The sequence below is a fragment of the Camelus bactrianus genome, chromosome 3 (assembly GCF_048773025.1).
Source record: "Camelus bactrianus isolate YW-2024 breed Bactrian camel chromosome 3, ASM4877302v1, whole genome shotgun sequence".
Taxonomy (NCBI): domain Eukaryota; kingdom Metazoa; phylum Chordata; class Mammalia; order Artiodactyla; family Camelidae; genus Camelus; species Camelus bactrianus.
This window is the reverse complement of record NC_133541.1, coordinates 31,968,903-31,991,018: the sequence shown is the minus strand read 5'-3', so window position 1 is coordinate 31,991,018 and position 22,116 is coordinate 31,968,903. Positions and strand designations below refer to the sequence as shown.

Here is a 22,116-nt window from a genome sequence, read left to right as displayed (position 1 = left end):
CCTTTTGGGCCAGTGCTTCCTAGCGTCAAGCCAGATGTCTCCTTGGTGCTTAGAGCGCACCCACCACTCCGAGGTAGGGAGACGGGATGGGAACTGGCCGGGCTCACCATACAAGCAGCGTCTTGTCTCCAGTTAATTAGGGTCAAGCTACCCTTTAAGTGGCTTTTTCGACTAGTGAGCACTTAGTACTCATGATGACGCGTTCTGGCCACGTCACTACAGTCCACAAGGAAGAGCCGCCCCCAGTGTTCACCCGCACAGAGGCCAAGAATAATTATCAAGAAATCCCCAAGGCGGTGGTGAAACGTCACGGAGGAGCGTCAGGTGTACAAGGTCGCGAGCTCTCGTCTCGTGGAAACCTCCAACACCCACCCTGAGGAATCCCTGGAAGGAAGTTGGAGTATCCGTACACCCTCGGAACCCACGACGGCAGAGGGCTCCGAGCTCAGGCGTCTGGGCACAAGGCCGCGCGTCCGACGTTCGGGAGTTAATTCTGCGTCCCCCTTCCCCGTCGCCAGGTGGCGCCTTGTGGCTAGGTCGGCGGTAAGTCTGTAGACGGCGCCCGCTAAACCGAGAACGAATCCTACGGTTCGGCGGAAAGAAAGAAGCAAGGCACTTTGTAGTTCTCACCCCACCTTCCCAAAAGTCTTTTTGTGGCGCAGGTCTGAGGGGAACTCCAGGTATCCAACCGCACTCAAGCGTCCTTCCCGCCGGCTCAGCGTGGGACCGGTATCCCGGCGTCCTCTCGGCCGGCGCTGCGGGGTGCAGCCGCTCTGGCCCGCGGCCGGCATCTCTGTGGTGCCGACAGAGGCGGGCGGGGAGGGTCGGGGCCTCCGTTCGCGCCACGGGCTTCAGCCGCGAGAGCAGATGGTGGGTGCGGCTGAGCTGCTCGAGGAACCCGGCGGGAGGGGCACGGTCTGGACGCCGCCAAACTGCGTCCTGAGGTGGGAGGCCAGAGGCGGGGACCAGCTGAACCTGAAGTCTGGAAGATCCAGGTTCCCGATGGGGAGGGCGTGCAGGAGCAGCCGACTTGCGGGACCCGAGACTGTCGGAGTGCTCAGTCCTTACTGGTCGGTGGCCCCGGGATCTGGGCGGTCCCTGCACCGCCCTTCGGCTTCATCCCGCCTTCTTGGTCCCTTAGGCGTCCTGCCCTTGCCAAGGTTTCTCGCCCCTCGCGTTTCCCAGGCTCAGGGCTGAGTGCCGGGGGTCTTGCCGGAGCTGCCCGTTTTCATTTTAACAGCGTGAGAGCCCTTAATGCGCCCCTGCTCCTGGAGGCGTGATTGTGATGAGTGTAACAGGCTCCCTTCCCTGCGGACGGAGGGGTTTCCTACCCTATTTTCCTAATAGACATTTTAAAAATTACTGCATCACGCCAACCTTGGGAAAGAAAGACTTTGGGAATTTGCCAAGACTTGCTGAAATTCAGAATTGTATGTTTTATTCGTAATAGTCATAGGGATAAACGTTTTATATGCAGGTTATGAAAAGTATCTGAAACGGAGCAAGATTTGTGTTTTCTTTCTTTGCAGGTTACCTGTATTAGGTTTGGCATCTGCTTTAGGTATTATAGCATTAAAGAAAAATATATATTAAGTTTAGTAATAGCTACAGTTCGGCCAAGAGGCCTTATTTGTAACGCATAATAAAGGCAGTTTTCGGATTTTAGACCATGCTGTCACCACAGGGTTTTGTAAATATTTGTGTTGGGGGTTAGTGGGGGAGGAAGAGGGTGAAGCAGAAAAAGACATTTCTGTCAGGAATTTGTTACCTCTTACTTGCTTTGTAATGATGTTTAAGAGATTATTAACAAAGAGTGCACAATAGTGTGTAATTAAAGTAACTGGCTAAGTGTGTGTGGAGTTAAGGAGAGAGAGGATTACTACTGCGTATACTTTGAAGGCCCCATAGTTGATGGCATTTTACTATAATGAGGGATGAAGTGTGGCAGAATTTAGCCATTATAGAAGGTGGCTCCTGCAAGTCAGAGAGAAATTTATGATCCGGGTACTGGCTGTTATGGCAGAGAAATCATTCCAAATCTTTAATTCACAGACTGAGGATTTGCTTACCTGCTTACCCCTTGTATTAATAAAGTAAAATATTAAGGAACCTGCCCAACAAAAGTGAGTATGTAAAGTAAACATAAAGCTGTTTGACAATTTAAGAGGTTCTGAAGTTCATTCTGTTTGTAGGGGGAGGAGCAGGAAGTGAAAAACGAAAAAGGAAAAAGGAAAATGGGACGCTTAGTTAATCGAAATATCTGCACCAATAATTGGAGTGGAATAGATGTCAGAATTGTGTGTTTCTGGGACCATAATTATTTATACCTTTCTTGAAAATAGAAACTATTGTTTTAGTTATCTATTCTTGCATAACAGATTACCCCCCAAACTTAGAGGCTTACAGCTGAACATTTATTATCTCACTGTATGTGGGCCAGGACTTGAGAAGAGGCTTAGCTGAGTGGTTTTGCTCAGGGTCTCATGAAGTTGTAGTCCAAATGGTGGCAGGGCTGCAGGCATCTGAAAACTTGACTGGGGCTGAAGGATCTGCTTCCAAGTTCACTCAATTGAGATTTTGTTCCTTTCTCATCAAGCAAGTTGTTTAAACTTTCCATTTAAAATGCATTTTGTGCTGCCCCATTATGTGTATCTGTTCCTATTTGTAAACCACAAAATAGTTATTTTCTATATAGTAAGTTTTTCTTTTTCAGGTCACTTTAAATTTGGATCATCATTTAAATACATGAAGTGATCTTCTGATGTTTCACTTTGCTCGTGACACTTTACTGGCTGCTTGATCCTTTTAGTATTTGGACTCATCAAGTAAAATGTAAGGTGAGTAACATTTAAATATATTTCGTGATGATAAAAATTGTTTAGTGAGTAAAAGAAGATGGATGTAATGCAGTGGCTTTATAGAAACAGCATGCAGTTTGTAATTAGGTAGATAATGACCTTTTATTTCTGTCTGATTTCTGGGATAAAGTTTGACAATAAATTTGTAATGAAATGCATATGTAAGCGCAGTTTGAGTGGCAGAAGAGCTATTCTGTTCAGCCTCTGTGTAGTCTCTGTCCAGCCTACGTTCTCCCCGGACTCAGCCACCTGAGTGGCCTTCTTTCTCCTTAGGGCTGATTTACAGCACGGCTTACTGAAGGGGAGGGATATTGCTGCTTCTGCTGTATCTCTCTGGTTTGGTCACTAATTCAAGCTTTCTGTGTCCCAGTTCCCATCTAGCTAAGTGGATACTGTCATTTATCTTTGGCTCAAAGGAATATTTCATAGACTTTAAAATTACATGCACTGAGCCTTTAAATACATTGACTTATTTATCCATTCAACTGTCAAATGTTTACTTTGCAAAATAGAGACAAATAATTCATAATTTGTCTCTGTAATTCAAATCCTGAGGTTTATAGAAAGGATTCATGACCTTGGAGGGGTCTTTTGCATATTTTGCATTTTAGTCATATCTCTTATTGAAAGTACCTTGAAATCATTATTTCCTAATCCTGGGAGAGTCTGTAGACTAGAACCCAAACTTATTGCTTTAAAGAACAGTTTTCTTTTTTGCCAATGACCAAGAATATGAGGATTGTTGTAGATTCCATTAACAAAATAGTTGCTCTCTGCAAAGTATTTTTCACATTAATAAAAAAAGAATGAAAGGAACCTGCATAAGTTTATTTCATCTAAAGATACAGAAATCTTTCATACAGACTTTTCATGTGTCTACTAATACATAAATATGAACAAATTAGTTTTATAGTATAAATTTGACTTATGAGAATTGTATATAATTTTATTAATGTTTATTAATGTATCCTAATATTTTTATTAATACATATTTATAGTGTTATAAATGTTTCTACCTTTTTAATTAAACTTTTAAGAAGCTGACTTTAACATCATGATGTGAATTGTTTAATTACTTCTGACTGTTAACTTTTCAAAGTCGCTTTATTGGCTTTATGTTCATAATAGCAAGACATTGAAAATTTGTAACAGATCAAAGAAAGGGAAAAAAAGTAAGGATCACATGTAAGCCCACCAGTGAGACAAGCCAAATGAACAGCCTTCCAGATTTTTTAATGCATATGCACATATTTTTAACAAAAATGCAATATTTCACGTATTATTTTATAGGCTACCATTTAAAATTTAACACCTATTGAGTATTTTTCTATGTCAATAAATATGGGAATAAGGGTTTTTTTTAATGGCTGCATAGTTGTGTGGAATGTATTTCACTAGTCCTGTATTTTGGACATTTAGTTTCTGGTTTTTCCTTATAAACAATACCATGCTGAACATCCATGTGTAATTCTTTGTATTTATCTAATTCATTTCTTAGGGTAAATTCCTAGAATTGGAAATGCTAAGTCAAAAGTGTTTGCTCATCAGTTTTTAATGATTTTTGATACAATTGTCTGCTAGAAAAGTTGTACCAATTTATACTCCTGCTAATGCTCTGTAAGAGTGATCATTCACCCACCGCTAACAGAAAGAATTAGCAAGCTTTTGTCTATCTTACACTGAAATCTCATTGTTTTAATTTAAATTCAATTGAGTACCAATAAAGTTGAAATCTTTTAATAGTTTTTTTTTAACTATTTGCATTTCTTCCTTTTCCAAGCTGCCTTTTCGTAGACACTGTCCACATTATTACAGGGATACTTATTTTTTCTTTTTATTCATTTTAAGAGCCCTTAATAAAGTAATGCTTGTAATCTTTCTCCAGGATAACTGTACTAAATTTCCTCTCTTTATTTGTCTTTAACTTTGCCATGTAGAAGTTTTATATTTTCATATAGTGATGTCTATCAGTATTTTAAAAACAATTTTGAGCTCCGTTCTGAAAGTCTAACTCGCTGAATTATATAAAAGTCTGTTTACAAAGTCATATAAATATTCCAGATTTATAACCCAACTGATTACAAAAACCCTAGAAAATTTCCAGGCAGCTGGTCATTCAAACTGATTCCCTGTCTTAATTTAACAAGAGAAGTGGTCAGTATTGCAAAACTCTAATCCATACGAATATGACATTTTAAAATCTACAGTTGTTTGATTTAACAACTGTACCGTATAAAGCTGCACATTGCACAGATGATCCAGTCTCAGGTTTCCTCTGATAATTGACTCTCTGGTAATACTTAGCAATTAAAGCCATTTGTAACAGACTGATTACAAACGTGGACTGGTCATTTCCTGTTCAGTATAGTATATTCCTCTTCTAATGCATCTTGAAGGAGAAGAGAACCCACCTTCTACTATATATGCTGAAAAGGCCAAATACTATCTTTTCTAACCTCCCTTGCAACTAGGGTACAGGCATGTGACCAGTGCCCACTCTGAATTTTGTATTGAGAGCAAAGAAATAAACATAAACAGGAATCTTTCATGGTAGCAGCAGACAGGGCAGCACTGGCAGCCGTGCCCATGGTCACATCTAGTGATGGGTTCGGCAGTGGAAGCGGGGCTCAGTGGTGGTGGTGGGGTCTTCACAGGTGTCTGCTGTCATTTTCACTGAGGTGCTTGAGGCATAGGTTTGAAGCCTGGTTCTTGAAACCTGGCAGGTCTATGACTTCCCAATATCCTTTTTTAAATTTATTTTTTTAATTCTTATTTTATTTTTTTGGAGGGGGGAGGCAATTAGGTTTATATATATATACGTTATATTATGTTATATATATATAATGTGTGTGTGTGTGTGTGTATATATATATATATATAGTGTATATATATATAATAGTGTATATATATATATATATGTTAATGGCGGTACTGGGGATTGAACCCAGGACCACATGCATGCTAACACCTGCTCTACCAATGAGCTATACCCTCCCCTTTCCAAATATCCTTTTAATAAATGTTTTTCTCTTTTACTGCCAGAGTGTTTTCTGTTCTGTGCACTTAAGAATCCTAACTGATATAGCATCTGAGTGAAATAATCTTTCCTTACTGATTTGAAATTAGACATACATTTCCTCCTCCCCATACACACTTGATCTGTCTTGGACTTTGTACTTACCTTTCAGTATTCACATTACTCTACTTTTTTGAAGTTTATCGGCATTTACTCTTTCAAATAAAATTTAGAAAGTTTGTGAAGTTGCTAGAAGAAAATCCCTTTATGATTTTGATTAGAATTACATTGTGGATTAATTTGAGAAACTACCACCCATGTTGTCTTCTTACTCAGTTAAATGCCCTGGCTCTTGTGTCAGTGCAGTTCATCAAAGCAGCAGAACCGCTTTGCATGCTAAAGGGTAAGAAATTAATCACAGGGCTTAGACCTTCTGTAATTGTGGGGCTGGGAGAGCAGCTGTGCAGGCTGTTGTCTCGAGTCTGCCGTTGAGCCTGAAGCTGCCACAGATCAGCTGGACAGACAGTTGGGAAGGGAAGGTGGGTGTGGATGAGAACAAGGACAGGGGGACCTGCACTGGCCTCTCACCAACTCCAGTTTTGACCCCATGGGTAACTGGCAGAGCTGGCACTTCTGACCTTGGGGTATACATGCTGGCCCAGGATTTGGAGAAGGTGATGGAGGATGTGGTGGGAGCTGAAGGAGCTGCAAACCCAGCTGCTTCCTATGCCAACACGGTGAGCTGACAGGTCAGCAGAACACTTAACAAGCTCCACACTGTCTAACACTGACCTTCAGAGTTTAACAAAACGGCTGCTGCTTCACCCCCGTCTTCCAAGTCCCATATGCAGTGTCCCCTGTGGCCAACCTTGCCCAGAACCATACAAGGAGGGGCATTCTGTACTTGCACCTTTGCTGTGTTGTCACAGCCCAAAGCCACCTGAGCTTTAATTAGCTGGTTGGCCTTTTCCATCCTTTAATACAGTTTTGTCCTTTGCTTCATACGTGTTACCTGTTCAGTTGATTCCTTGATCTTTGAGTTTTTGTTGCTATTCTGAATGTACATTTCCCCATATTGTCCCCTTATGATTACTACTGATATATTAATGTTTATCTTGAATTAGCCACGTTTTGCAACTTAAATTCTATTCAATTCATTCTCTTGGGTAGGAAGTCATTTCACTTACACACTAATGTAATGATCTTTTTCTTCCTGTCAGGGTGATAACACAATTTTCTTTCTCTCCTTCCATCCATCCCTCCATCCCTTCCTTGCCTCATTACATTGATTAAAACTGCCAGAACAATATTATAGTAGCTGTACTGTTTTTTTTCAATCCATATATAGATTTTTTCTAATTGAAGTGTAGTTGATTTAGCGTTTCAAGTGTACAGCAAAGTGATTCAGTTATACTGCTTCTGACTTTCAAGGTAATGTTTTGTGGTTTTCATCATTTTGGTTTTCTATTAACCTAGTGGTTGTTACTGTTTAGTGAACATAAGAATTACCTGTTTAGAACCCTGCTGTCATAACTCAGAGCTCTGTAATTGTGGCTCCACAATATTTGGCATTTAGTGTGGGTATTAATCATGTTCACTTTCCTTTGCAGAGAACCTTTTTTTTTTTTCCTTGTTTTTTTCAGACTAGGAAACGCTTAAGGATTTTCTCTTTTCTTTTTTTTTTTTTTTTCCTTTCAGTGCCCAACTCTGTCCTTTTTCCCCCCCTCAAGCTCTGGGAAAATTCTTTGAAAGTGTTCTTGTTCACTGTGCTTTTCGAAGCATTCATTTTACTGTGCATTGCTTCTGTTGACTTTTTGTTTAGGCAGTCAGGCTTTTTATCTCCAAAATCTCTTTCTTGTCTTCAGATTGCTCCTTTTATATGAAAGGCTGCTATTGTTATCAACAGTGAAGTATATTTTCCTTGCTTTTTAACATCTTTATTGGAGTATAATTGACATGTAATAAACTGTACCTATTTAAAATGTACAGCATGATATGCTTTGAGGTAGGTATGAAACTATGGACCATGAAACCATCACCACAGTCAAGATAATGAACACATCTGCCCCCCCCCCCGATTTCCTTATGCTCCTTTTTAATGCTTCCTGTCCTTCCTGTCTCCAGGCAACCACTGATCTGCTTTCTGTCACTTAGTTTGCATTTTCTAGAATTTTTCATAAATGGAATCATACTATGTACCCTTTTAAAAAACGTATTTCTAAATGAAAATTTCAAACATAAAGGTAGAGTACAGTATAATGAACTAAATTATATCCATTACCTAAATTTAACCATTATAACATTTTCCCGTAATGCTTTTCTTATTTACTTTTCAAAAATTAATAGAATTTATTTTTTATAGCAGTTTTAGGTTTCCAGAAAAATTGAACAGAGTACAGAGTGTTCCCATATATTCCTTTTCCCTCTGCACACATTTCCCCCTATTGTTAATGTTTTGCATGAATGTGGTGCTTTTGTTACAATTAATAAACAAATATTGATACCTTATTATTGACTAAAGTCCGTAGTTTACATTAGGGTTCATTCTTTGTGTTACACAGTTCAATGGGTTTTGACTACCTACTTTTTGTTGTTGTTGTTCTGGCTTAGTATTATTTTAGGATTCATTCATGGTTTTGTCTGTATCCCTTTTTTGTTTCTTTTATTCTTTTTCCCCATATTTTGTTTAGCCAGTTGGGTTGTTTACAGTTCAGAGCTAACGGAGAGAAAGCTGCTATGAACACTGATGTGCAAATCTTTGTGCAGATATTTGCTCTCATTTTTCTTAGGTAAATACCTCAGAGTGGAATGATGGTGTCATATAGTATTAGTATGTTTAACTTTTTCAGAAACTGGAAAGTGGTTGTATCATTTTACATTTCCACCAGCAAGGTGTGAGAGTTTTGGTTGCTCCGCATCTTGCCAACATTTGGGATGGTCAGTCTTTAATTTTAGCTATTCTAATAGTTATGTTTGTAATCTCATTGTGGTTTTAATTTTCATTTCCATAATAATTAATGATGTTGAGCATATTTCATGTGTTTATTGACCATCTGTATATTATCTCTGTAAAGTACCTTTTCAAATCTTTTGCCCATTTTTGTATGTTTCATTTTCTGTCCTCAAGTTTTGAGAATTCTTTAATCTGTATATAAATCCTTTATCAAATATGAGATACACAAATATTTCCTCCCAGTCTGTGTCTTGTCTTTTCATTCTCTTGACATTGTCTTTTGAAGGGCAGAAGTTCTTAACTTTGATGAAGTTCAATTTATCAAGTTTTTAAAAGATTGAGCTCTTGATGTGGCTACGAAGAACTCTTTGTATAACCCAAGGACAAAAATATTCTCCTGTGTTTTCTTCCAGAAGGTTTATAGTTTTGTGTTTTACTTTTAGGTCTGTGATCCATTTTGAGTTAATCTTTGTATAGGGAAGAAGGTATGGATTGAGGTTTATTATTTTTACATATGGATTTCCAGTTGTTCCAGCACCATTTGTTGAAAGGTGTATCTTTTCCCCATTGACTTGCCTCTGCATGTTTATCAAAAATCAGTTCACCATGTATGTGTGAATCTATTTCTGATCCCACTCTCTCTTCTGTTTCATTGATCTGTTTGTCCATCTTCATACCAATACCAGATTCTTAATTACTGTGGCTTTATCATAAGACTTGAAACCAAATGGTGTAAGTCCTTCAACTTAGTTCCTCTTTTTCAAAGTTGTTTTCCTGTCTAGGTCTTTTGCATTTTTGCTTTTGGTTTTTGAATATATACAGTGAGCTATGTATAGTTTTTTTTTATTACAGAATGGAAGTTGAAGTGTTCTCAATAAATCATTTAATTATTCTTTAGTCTCAGAATTAAAACAAAACAATATAAAATAAGCACTTCAGGTATCACACAATATTGTGTGTGGATAAATGATTTCAATATTCTGTGCCAGGTGAGCACTCGGCACAGCATTAATTGCTTTGTTATATCAACTAAGGTTCTTTGGTTAGAGGCAACTGAAGGGAAAGGGGATTTACTGGGAAATTTACTGGGAAAATCCTCTGACAGCTCATAGAAGTGAAAAGTGAGCTTCCAGAACTGGGGCAGCTCTGAGAACCTTGGGGACTGAACCTAAGGACTTGATGTCCTTATGATTCTTTTTTCTTGGGCTGTTCCAAATAGTGGAGTCCATGGTCTGTAAGAAGAAAAGGAACTTTCTCCATCAGCTCCACTTAGGAAAATTAGAGAAAAAGAATCTGATTGGCCCAGCCTGGGTCACCTTCATCACTAGAGTAATCACAATTAACCACTCCTGGACAATTATTACTAATTAGTAATTGCTAGTTAATCGCTACTACTAATAAATGAGACAGAGAATTCTAATTAGTCAGCTCCAGAATTTGGGTATTGTGATGAGCAGTTTTCCCAAAGGAAAAGGATGCTGTTACCAGAGAAAGTATGGAAAGTAGTTGCTGGGTACACAGACACAGTGGATGCCCACTACTGTGTAGTATACATTGTTGAAAGATGGAACTATTTGGTGACCTCAGAAAAGTAATAGATTAAAATCAGTGGGCTTTCTTAAGTTTCCCTTGATACATGCTACCGTCTTAAACTGTTGTTCCTACAAAGCTAATTTCTCTTTGGGCCACATGGCATATTATTATATATAAATTTAAGAAATACCATTTCTTTTAATACTTGAAAGTTGCTAAGAGCGTGTATCTTAAATGTTCTCACCACACACAAAAATGATAACCATGTGAGGTGATGGAGGTGTTAACTAACCTTATTGTAATCATTTCACTACATATGTGTGTATCACATCATCATGCGGTACACCTTAAACTTACACAGCGCTATATATCAGTGATATGTTAATAAAGCTGGGACAAATAAAATGAAACTACAGACAACAGTTAAAAGAAAGGAAGATAATTTTCACAGATTGGTTTTACACTTGTAAAATGACTGCTGATACTGTTTTGTGTACATAGTCATCCCATAATCTTCATGAATGTTTTTCTCTGCTTTCTATTTTAGGGTGACTGGGAATGTAAACAAGAAGAAGCTGTGTGTCTCCCGATGGCTGTCAGTACATGCTAACGTAGTGTTGGTGATGGCATCCGAGACTGAGAAGACCCATGCTTTGCTCCAGTCTTGCAGCCCTGGATCTCTTATTTCCAGCCTTGGTCTGGGGCTGTTTTGCTTCGTGGCTGATAGACTTCTTCAGTTTTCCGTAATTCAACAAAATGACTGGCTTCGAGCCCTCTCAGATAACTCAGTACATTGTATGATTGGCATGTGGTCCTGGGCAATAGTCATCGGAATCAAGAAGAAGACTGACTTTGGAGAAATCGTTTTAGCTGGATTTTTAGCCTCTGTTATTGATGTAGATCACTTTTTTCTAGCTGGATCCCTGTCTTTAAAGGTAAGAAGTCGATGTGTTTAATTCTTCTGGTCTTTCCTTTAATTTCTTTCACACCATTATATTGATCTTCACAGCATCGTTTGAGTTAGAGCTAGAGAAGATGAGCCTTATTTCAAAACAGGAAAGCCCATTCATCCAACTTTACTGAGCCCTGAGTGCTGCCCTGGGGGTGCACTCAGATGTGTGGCTGACCACATTACCTGGCATCACAAAGTGCCGTCGATGTGCCCAGGGCAAGGGCTCACTAATTGTACCCAAGGAGTTCCATGCTGGCTTTGCAAAGGATGTGCTTAGCCAAGTCTTGAAGGGAAGTTAGCCAACTGCTTGAAAGTAATGGGGGTCATTCTCAGGGCCATCCTGGTCCTCTCTGTATCAGGGTTCTTTCTGCAGGGACACACTTACACTTTCCCCCTATCCTTCATGTTTTACAGTTAATGTGCAGCTCCTAGGTGCTCCATAACAGCTGAATAGCTTTAAGCTGATCCCTGGGCCTGGGGAATGACTTTAATGGAGTCGTTCATTCCTCAAGTCCCCCTTGGGGCCAAGGTGTGCATTTCATTGGGCTGATTAGGACACAGTCCCCAGTGGAGAAATTGAAGGATTTTATTGAGTTTTCAGGGATTTAGCTATATGGTAACTTATTAGTCTTGAGAATGAACTAAGCCTAAAATGGCAGTTCAGATAATATTTTCTAAATGTCAGCAGATTTACCGAATGTTTATGTGTTCATAATCTGTAAATGCTTCAGGAAAGAAATACAGACAAACTCATAGACTAACACTGGCCTGGAACACTCCCTGGCTTACCTAGTAGGTGTTTAGTAAACATTTGTTGAACCAATAAGAAATGATCATTTCTTCCTATTATGAGCCAAGTTCTGTACCAGATACTTCTCAGGTTGTCTCATTTATTTAGAAATTCAGTAAGTAGGGAATCATTACTTCCTTATTACAGACAAATTCTAACTGTTCTTGCTGTAAGTAGAGGCAGCATAGCAGTGCTGATGATCAGAAGCAGACCAGAGTCTGAATCCTAGTATGTACTCTTACCAGAACATTTCTCTACTCTAAGTCTAAATTTCATCATGTGTAAAATGTGGATTGTAATGTTACTTCCCTCATATGGTGGTTGTGAGGAGTAAGTGAGTATGTTAAGTGACACACCCTGGCAAAGAGTTCACAGTGAATGTTAGTAGAGGTTATAAACAGTGTGATTTAGGACAGTGGCCAAGATAGAGGAGTAAAAAGACCTGAGCTCACCTCCTCGAATGAACACATCAAAATCATGGCTCTCTGCAGAAGTACCAAAAAGACTAGAAGCTACCAGAAAAGATCTACAACTAAAGACATAAAGAAGGAACCACAATGAGATGGGTAGAGGGGTGGACTTGCGATATAGTCAAATCCCACACCAGGGCAGCCCACACACTGGAGAACTATTATATTGCAGAGGTTCTGCCACAGGAGTGAGAGCTCTGAGCCCCACATGAGGCTCCCCAGCCCAGGGGTCTGGCATTGGGAAGATGAGCCCCAGAGCATTTGGCTTTGAAGGGCAGCAAGGCTTAACTGCAGGAGCCCTTCAGGACTGGGGGAAATACAGACTTCATTCTTAAGGAGCACACACAAAGTCCTACATGCACTGGAACCCAGGGCCAAAGCATTAATTTTATAGGAGCCTGGGCCAGACCTCCCTGCTTGTCTTGGAGAATCTCCTGGAGAGGCAGGGCCGGGGGTGGGGAGGACAGCTGTGGCTCAACATGGGGACGTAGACACTGGTGGCATATTTATTGGAAATCATTTAAATGTGTGAACACTCCTGCTGGAGGCTGTCATCTTAGCTTGTTAGTGCCAAGATCTGGCACCACTCAACACCCTGCAGGCAACAGTGCTAGGACACCTCAGTCCAAACAACTATCTGGGTGGGAACCCAGCCCCACCTGTCAGCACTAAGGTTGCTTAAAGACTTCCTGAGCTCAGAGCTACCTCTAGACACGTCCATAGCAAGGCCCTACCCACCAGAGGGCCAAGACCCTGCTCCACCCACCAGCGGGCAGGCACCATCCCTGCCCACCAGGAAGCCTGCACTACCCTCTAGACCAAGCCTTCCCATAGCAAGCGAGACCCTACCCTGGGACCAACTGGGCCCCAACCCTGTGCACTAGCAGGCCAATGCAACCTTGAGGACACCATGGACCCCATACCCAACTGTGACAGCAACCAGAACTCCCCTCCAAAAAAAACTGAAACTAGCTCTGGGATCCCTGGGCCCTGCAGCCAGACTCCAGGAGTCAATTCTGCCTGCCAGTAGCCCTCCACTAACCCCAGGAACTGGCTTCACCAGCCAGTGGATAGGCAAAAGCCCCAGCGTCTTCAGGACCCTGTCTCTGCCCACCAGTGAGCCAGCATGAGCCTTGGGGCCGCCTAGACTAGAGTTCTACAACCAGCCACCTCATAACCAGGCCCTGCTAAACAACAGCCAGCAGCATCAGCACAAGAGAGGGCCTGGCAACCAACCAGACCAGGGGCCAACCAAGCCTACCAGATGGCCCATAGTCACTCTCCACAACAGGACCCACACAGCATATACCTTGGGTGACAAGAGGAGAGTGCACTGGTGGAATGCACGGGATGTCTCCTACATCCAAGGCTGAGAAATGTAACTAACCTACCACATACATAAAAATAAAAAATAGCAACTCGGACAAAATGAGGCAGCAGAGGAATATGTTTCAGATGAAGGAACAAGATAAAACCCCAGAAGAAGAACTAAGTGACTGGAGCTAGGAAATTTACCCGAGAAAGAGTTCAGGGTAATGATCATAAAGGTGATGAAAGAACACAAACACGTGGAAGCTAAACAATATACTAGTGAACAACCAACGGATCAGTGAAGAAATCAAAGAGGCAATTAAAAAATACTTAGAGACAAATGAAAATGAAAACAAGAGGGTCCAAAGCCTATGGGATGCAGCAAAAGCAGTTCTAAGAGGGAAATTTATAATGATCCAAGCTTACCTCAGGAAACAAGAAAACTCTCAAATAAACAACCTAACCTTATACCTAAAGCAGCTAGAGAAATAACAAAGCCCAAAGTTAGTAGAAGGCAAGAAATCAGAAAGATCAGAGCAGAAATAAATGAAATAGAGATTTTTTTAAAAATAAGAGAAGATGAGTAAAAAACTAAAAACTGGTTCTTTGAAAAGATAAACAGAAATGACAAACCTTTAGCCAGACTCATCAAGAAAAAAAGGGAGAGGGCTCAAATCCATAAAATCAGAAATGAAAAAGAAGTTGCAGTTGACACCACAGAAATACAAGGGATCATAAGAGACTACTAGGAGCAGCTATATGCCAGTAAAATGGACAACACAGAAGAAATGGACAAATTCTTAGAAAGGTACAATCTCCCAAAACTGAACCAGGAAGAAACAAAATATGAATAGACCAATTACCAGTAGTGAAATTGAATCAGTAATTTTAAAACTACCAACAAACAAAAGTCCACAACCAGATGGCTTCACAGATGATTTCTACCAACCATTTAGAGAAGAGTTAATGCCTATCCTTCTGAAACTAATCCATAAAATTGCAGAGGAAGAAACTCTTCTGAAGTCATTCTGTGAGGCCACCATCAACCCAGTACCAAAACCAGATACAGTTTCAATGCAATCCCTATCAAATTACCGATGGCATTTTTCACAGAACTAGATCAAATAATTTTAAAAGTTATCTGGGAACACAAAAGACCCCAATAGCCAGAACAATCTTAAGAAAGAACAGAGGGAAGAAGCATGCTTCCTGACTTCAGGCTCTACTACAAAGCTACAGTAATCAAAACAGTATGGTACTGGCACAAAAACAGACACACAGACCAATGGAACATCCCAGAAATAAACCCAGGTGCTTATGGTCAATTAATCTAGACAAAAATATACAATGGAGAAAAGACAGTTTCTTTAATAAGTAGTGCAGAGAAAATGGACAGCTATATGCAAAAGAATGAAATTAGAACATTCTCTAACAACATATACAAAAATAAATGCAAAATGGATTAAAGACCTAAATTTAAGAGTCGACACTATAAAACTCCTGGAGGAAAACATAGGCAGAACGCTCTCGGACATAAATCACAGCAGTATTTTTTTTTTGAACCAGCTCATAGAGTAATGGAAATAAAAGCAAGAATAAACAAAAGGGACCCAATTAAACTTAAAAGTGTTTGCACAGCAACGAAACCATAAACAAAATGAAAAGACAGTATCTACAGAATGGGAGAAAATATTTCAAACAATGTGACTGACAAGGGATTAATTTCCAGAATATACAAATGGCTCATACAGCTCAATTTTTAAAAAATCAAAAAATGGGCAGAAGAACTGCACAGCCATTTTCCAAAGAAGACATCCAGATGGCCAACAGGCACATGAAAAGATGCTCAACATCACTTATTATTAGAGAAATGCAAATCAAACAACAAGATGTCACCTCCCACCTGTCAGAATGGCTGTCATCAAAAAGAACACAAATAAATGTTGGAGAGGGTGTGGAGAAAAGGAAACCCTCACACACTGTTGGTGGAAATGTAAATTGGTGCAGTCACTATGGAGTACAGTATTGGAAGTTCCTTAAAAAGTTAAAAATTGAGTTGCCATGTGATCCAGCAATCCCACTCCTGGGCATATAACCAGAAAAAAAACTAATTCAAAAAGATGCATGCACTGCAATGTTCATAGCAGGACTATTTACAATAACCAATGCATGGAAGCAACCTAAATGTCCCTTGACATGTGAATGGATAAAGAAGATGTAGTATATATGTATATTTGTATACAATGGAATATTACTGAATCATAAAAAAGAATGAAATAATGCCATTTGCAGCAACATGAATGGACCTAGAGATTATTATACTAAGTGAAATATGTCAGAAAAGACAAGTATCATATAATATCACTTATATGTGGAATCTACAATAATGATACAAATGAACTTATTTATGAAACAGAAATAGACTCACAGACATAGAAAACAAACTTATGGTTACCAAAGGGGAAAGGCTGAGAGGGAGGTTTAAATTAAGTTTGGGATTAACAGATATACACTACTATATATAAAACAGATAAACAAGAAGGACGTACTGTATAGCACAGGGAACTATATTCAATATCTTGTAATAAACTATAATGGAAAATAAACTGAAAAAGAATGTATATATATATACACACACATATATGTATAACAATAATTTTCCTGTACACCTGAAACTAACACAGCATTGTAAATAAACTGTACTTCAATAAAACAAAAACAAAGTGTGATTTATAAATGCATTCATCTAGAATTTAAGTATTCCTGTTGTAATTTTAAAAAAAAATTTAGGCTGTATACTGTATTTATTCTTTGAATCATTTAGAAGCAGTTGTGTTAAGAATATGAGCCATAGAATCAGACAGAGCTAGAACCAGACCACAGCTTTGCCATTTGATAACTGTACACCATAAGGAATTTACCTAGCCTCTCTAAGTCCCAGTTTCCTCCTCTGTAAAATAATTCCTAAGTCATAGGAATGTTTTAAAGATTAAATGAGAGACTGCGGATAAAGTATAGCATACTGCATGTATTGATCCTTATTTTTGAATGAAGTATTAAAATTTTTTCACATTCACCATCAGATTGTATGTGGTCCTGAGGAATAAATATCAAAACTGAATGAGTATTTATGATACTTAATTTTAAAAATTTATTCATTTTATTGACATATAGTTGCTGTACAATATTATGTAAGTTACGGGTGTACAGTATATAGTGATTTGCAATTTTAAAGGTTATATACTCCATTTATAGTTATTATAAAATATTGACTATATTCCCTGTGTTGTACAATATATGCTTGTGGCTTATTTTATACCTTATAGTTTGTACCGCTTACTTCTTTACCCCTAAATTGCCCCCTCCCTCTTTCCTTTTCCCCACTGGTAATCACTATGTGTTCTCTATATCTGTGAGGCAGCTTCTTTTTTGTTATATTCACTAGTTGGTTGTACTTTTTAGATTCCACATATAAGTAATATATACTTGTTTTTAAGTATCTATTTTTACTTATATTTTTAAGTTATCTAGCTTTACTTCTATAATTTTATGGTAATGTCCTTTTCTTCTTTCACTGTTTATCTATGAATGAAAAATCTGCATGGATTATTTTAGAAGTCAACCAAGCAAGAGAAATTTCTTGTTTCTTCCTTAGCATCTATTACTGTAAATTGGCTTCACAAATAAAAGTGTGAAGAGTCCCTATTCCTCCACACATCCAGAGCGTAACTGCTCATCATCTCAACATGAGGCTGTGGCTCTCCTCTCAGTAGTGATTACCGTAGGCACCCCTGTCCCACCCTGCCATTGAGGAGCACGACATATTGTGGGTGTAGAACTTAAAAACAAAGGTGGAGACAAAAATGGCATAAGACAGAAATGTTATATGTTCTGACCAAGGAGAAATAAAACAACTAAGTGTGGAGGAGAAGGGAGAGGAAATAGGGATGTAGGAACATCAAATCAATAAACTTGATTGATGTTCATTCTGTAGGTGGGAGTTAAAGAACCCTGGGTTTACAGGATTCCCAGTTTAAGCGTGATCTGATTTGACAGCGTGACAAGGTACAGACTCTTCAATGGATGACTTTCTTTTTAATGTGGTGGAAAGGTGGTGTCCTCTAACTTTTTTTAATAGGGACCTAATTTTTGCCTCTGTGACTTCTTTTTTTCCCTTCATCACTCAGTCTTCAAAGGCTACCTCTCCCTTCCTTTGTACCATCTTCTCCCCCAGCCAGAACTAATGCCTTTTACAACCTTGAATCATGCCCACTTTTAAGTCTTTTCTCTGTAGTCACTACTTTGATCTACCAGGACCCTTTTTGGTATTTTCACATGTGGGGTGAACTTTCTTTTTCTGATGGTAACTTTAGATCAATCTTAGATTTCCCTTCATCTTTCTTCAGCATTGGCTTTTCCTGGCTTCAGGCAGGAGTATGTAAGAGAGAGCTCTGATTTGGTGTTTATTTTAATACTTTAGAGTATTTGAAGTTTGGGCATTCTCTGACTTCTAGCTATGTTGAGTGGGGCTTGATACAGTTTTATTTGTCCTTGTTCTGTAATGTGGTGTGGGGATGTGTGGGGAGATTTGAATTTAGGCAGTCTTCTCTATCCTCAGCTTTCTCCTTTTTAGAAATTATCTAGTTGGAAACTAGCCTTTAGTATATGTGAGAATAAAACCTTACTCCTCGGTCATTCGGGGGTTAAGCCTGAAATTTTCATTTCATATTGATTACATTTTTACAGTGGTTTAGAAATATTACTGAAGTTTAACTCAGCTTTTGAATACTTATTTAAAATAATATACTCTCTAATGTTGTTGTAAATAAATTATGAAAGTATTCAAGGCTAATATGAAGTGTTTACAATGAAAATACTCCCCTTTAATGCCTTTATTAATTGAAGAATGGGTGAAGAAGAGGGGTAAGATAGGGGAAGGGGATTAAGAGGTACAAACAACTAGATGAAAAATAAATAAGATACAAAGATGTACAGCACAGGGAATATGATCACTATTTTATAATAACTGTAAATGGAGTATCGTCAATAAAAATTTCGAATACTATGTTATACACCTGAAACTACTATAACATTGAAAAATCAACCATACTTCGATTTTTAAGAAGTTTAACTGAAGAATATTTTGTTCAGTTGTGAAACATTTTTCAATGCTCTTAGAGGCCCAAGACAATTCTTTAAAACTCCAAATTTACACAAACATACATTTAGGACATAAATTATGTATGTATTGTGACTTTTCTAAGCAAATAATATGAAACTTAAATTAACCACATGTTCTTGAGATCTTGATTTCATATCTAGGGGCAGGGTTTAGCTCAGGGGTAGAGTGCATGTTCAGCATGCATGAAGACCTGGGTTCAATCCCCAATACCTCCACTTAAAAATAAATAAATAATCTGAATTAACCCTCCCTCAAAAAAAAAAAAACCCCATATTTAATGCAAAGTATATTTTGAGGTGGCATAGAAAATGTCTCCTTTGCATTTCCAATAGCCTGCAGGAAAATAGATGATTACAAATATTAGGAAGCATCTATCAAATTTTGTTTGCGGAGAAGGAAATGATACTAGCTCCTGCTTTTCCCCTGCAGGCTGCTCTGGCTCTTCCTCGAAGACCTTTCCTTCACTGTTCTACTGTGATACCCGTTGTGGTTCTGACCCTGAAGTTTACTATGCACCTTTTCAAGCTCAAAGACTCATGGTGCTTTCTTCCCTGGATGTTATTTATATCCTGGACCTCACACCATGTCCGAGATGGAATTCGCCATGGCTTGTGGATGTGCCCATTTGGAAAGACTTCTCCTTTGCCATTCTGGCTTTATGTAATCATCACATCGTCTTTACCTCACATCTGTTCATTCATTATGTATTTCACAGGGACCAGACAGATGATGTCTTCAAAACATGGAATTCATATTGATGTCTGAGGTAACCATGTGGCAGTCTTAGAGGAGCACTGGTTGAGACAATGATATTTAAGGATTGCCAACATTAAAGTGAATTTTTAAAAAGGTGTTAGGTACTTAACATTAATTACTAGAATTCCTGAGTCCTCTTGCTCAAGAGGCATGTACAATTTTTAAAAATTATATATTTGTTGTATTCCTCTTTTCCGTAACACTCCAGTGCAATATTAGAGTTTTGTTTATTCCATGATACATTTGTATTTTTCTTCTATTTATCTGGCTTTACTAATGTTATTAGATTTACATCTAGTTAAGTTTTCTGGAAGTATGCTTTTAAGGTAGTTCATTTCCTGGTGAGAAACAGCTCACATTTTAGGATGACTGATTTGTGAAAAGTTAACATTACATTTGGAGCCACAGTTTCCTGAGATGGTGAAACAATGAAATGGGCAAAGTATATGAGATTATGAGTAAGATGTATAGTGAATGCTAACATTTCTTTATGGCACATATTTTGATCCTGACTGAAGTTTAATTTGCCAAGGGCTTTAGTGAGTTTTGACTACTGGCAGAGTCTTGTTTCAATGCACTTATGTTATAATATTCACAAAAGACAGTAACGTGAGACCTAGGCTGTTGTTTCAGAAATAACTTCAGGAAATAATTACTGTAATATGTTGGCTCTAATAACATCTTACCAAAGTATTATTTTTTCAGTATCTCTGCCCCCAGATCTCGTATGTTGGAGTTTTAACTGTTTTGAAAAACATACCTAAACATAACAAAATATTTGTTCAAAATTAACATTAACAAAATATTGATACTTGCTCATAACCATAGAATTCACACAAAAAGGACTTGAATCAATGTCATTTCAAATGTAAACGCCTGAATGTACCATTAAAATTATTTGTTGCTGTCAATTTGTTTATGTACTATTCTAAAATATTACACCAGTTAAATTGTTTTTTTAAATGTGCCTGATACTGAGAAACAAAACTTTTTTTTTTTCCAGAATAAAGTAGTTTTAGGAAATTGGCTATTTCCTTTGTTCTTTCAGGTTGATCGTCTGTAAAAAATGATTAACCTTTATTAGAGAAGGAAAATTGAGTTGCTGTAAGTTTCACATTTGCACAGTTTAATGTTACTTTGATATAATAGTGCCCCAGAAGTACCTGCTTTTTTGTGGCATTTGTACCATCTGCTGTCTTCAGATTTTCTTACATATTTGTGTTCTGTCATGCTGATGCTTGTGTGCCTTATTCTCTGACAAGGGATGAAGCAATGCCTTATCCAAAGCAGATTTTTCATGTTTATTAAACAGAGTTCTGTAAATTGTTACAAAGGGGCAAGCTCTTTAGTTTTTCCTTTTGTTTTTAACCAGTTGGTTGCAGTCTCTTATGTTTTACAATTTATTAGATCTTACAGTCTGTTACTGTCTTTGGAGAGCAATTATTGTGTCAGTTTGGTTGGTTTCATAGTATTATATAGTGGGGTAAATTTGATTTAAGGAAGAGATTTTTTTTAAGTGTATGATTTTAGAAATCCATGGAAATAAAGCATATATATTGTGTAACTTTTTCTGACTAAATTATAAAACACTCCCTTTTTTTCCCTCTCCATACTAAACAAAGGAATATCATAAAATTAAAGGGCTTTATTTAAGAATGTCACATTGGCATTTGGGGGGTTGTCCCAACTTTATTAGAATGGGAATCCACTATGACCATGACTCCTTGCTTAAACAGTAACTGCAAATTTTAAATGTGGATTTATCTTTGTTCCTACCTCTGCTGTCAGTAATGTTTCTTTCCTCTAAATGGTCTCTGAAAGCTGTGATTATACCCTCCAGAAATATAGCAACCAATTTCCCATGCCACCATTCTGTTCCTTTTTTTTAGTGAAAGAGTTTGTGTCAATACAACTTAATGTTGAAAGTTGGACTGTATTGTCTTTACGTGTGTGTTTTCTCCAGGCTCTAGACATCCTCTTTTCACTTAGTGTTTCTCTCTTGGCTGTTTCACTGATCTGACCTCCCAATCTACTGTTTTCTTGAGCCACTTTAGTTATGCTGGCTACTCAGGAGAACTTTTGTCACGTCTGCTTGAACTATTGTCTACTCATCCCCAAGTCTGGTTCCCTTTAGCGGTGGGCTAAGAACCCTTGTTGTGTATGGGTTAATGCTCCCATTTGTCCTCACCTCCTTTCTTTAACGTGGACCTCTCTTCTCCTAGGCAGCCACCCCTTTTCCCCTAGTCAGGCAGATACTTCCTGGTACCTTTTTCTTATAGCCAGTAGAAGAATTAC

The 22,116-nt window shown here is 38.5% G+C and overlaps 1 protein-coding gene across 7 annotated transcripts; it reads left to right on the top strand.

Annotated features, from left to right (window-relative positions):
* The first annotated feature begins 235 nt into the window (after positions 1–235).
* TMEM267 (transmembrane protein 267) lies at positions 236–21,385 on the top strand. 7 transcript variants are annotated; one of them, XM_045525085.2, is made up of 5 exons: positions 236–1,430; positions 2,053–2,123; positions 2,714–2,837; positions 10,908–11,295; positions 19,495–21,385. In XM_045525085.2, the coding sequence occupies exons 4-5, from the start codon at positions 10,984–10,986 to the stop codon at positions 19,828–19,830; spliced, it is 648 nt and encodes a 215-aa protein (XP_045381041.1). In that variant the 5' UTR covers positions 236–1,430; positions 2,053–2,123; positions 2,714–2,837; positions 10,908–10,983; the 3' UTR covers positions 19,831–21,385. The 7 variants fall into 7 exon arrangements, with proteins under 7 accessions (XP_045381041.1, XP_045381043.1, XP_045381044.1 ...); XM_045525087.2 differs by lacking the exon at positions 2,053–2,123 and having other exon boundaries at positions 236–543; XM_045525088.2 differs by lacking the exon at positions 2,053–2,123 and having other exon boundaries at positions 236–680.
* The last annotated feature ends 731 nt before the right edge of the window (positions 21,386–22,116 follow it).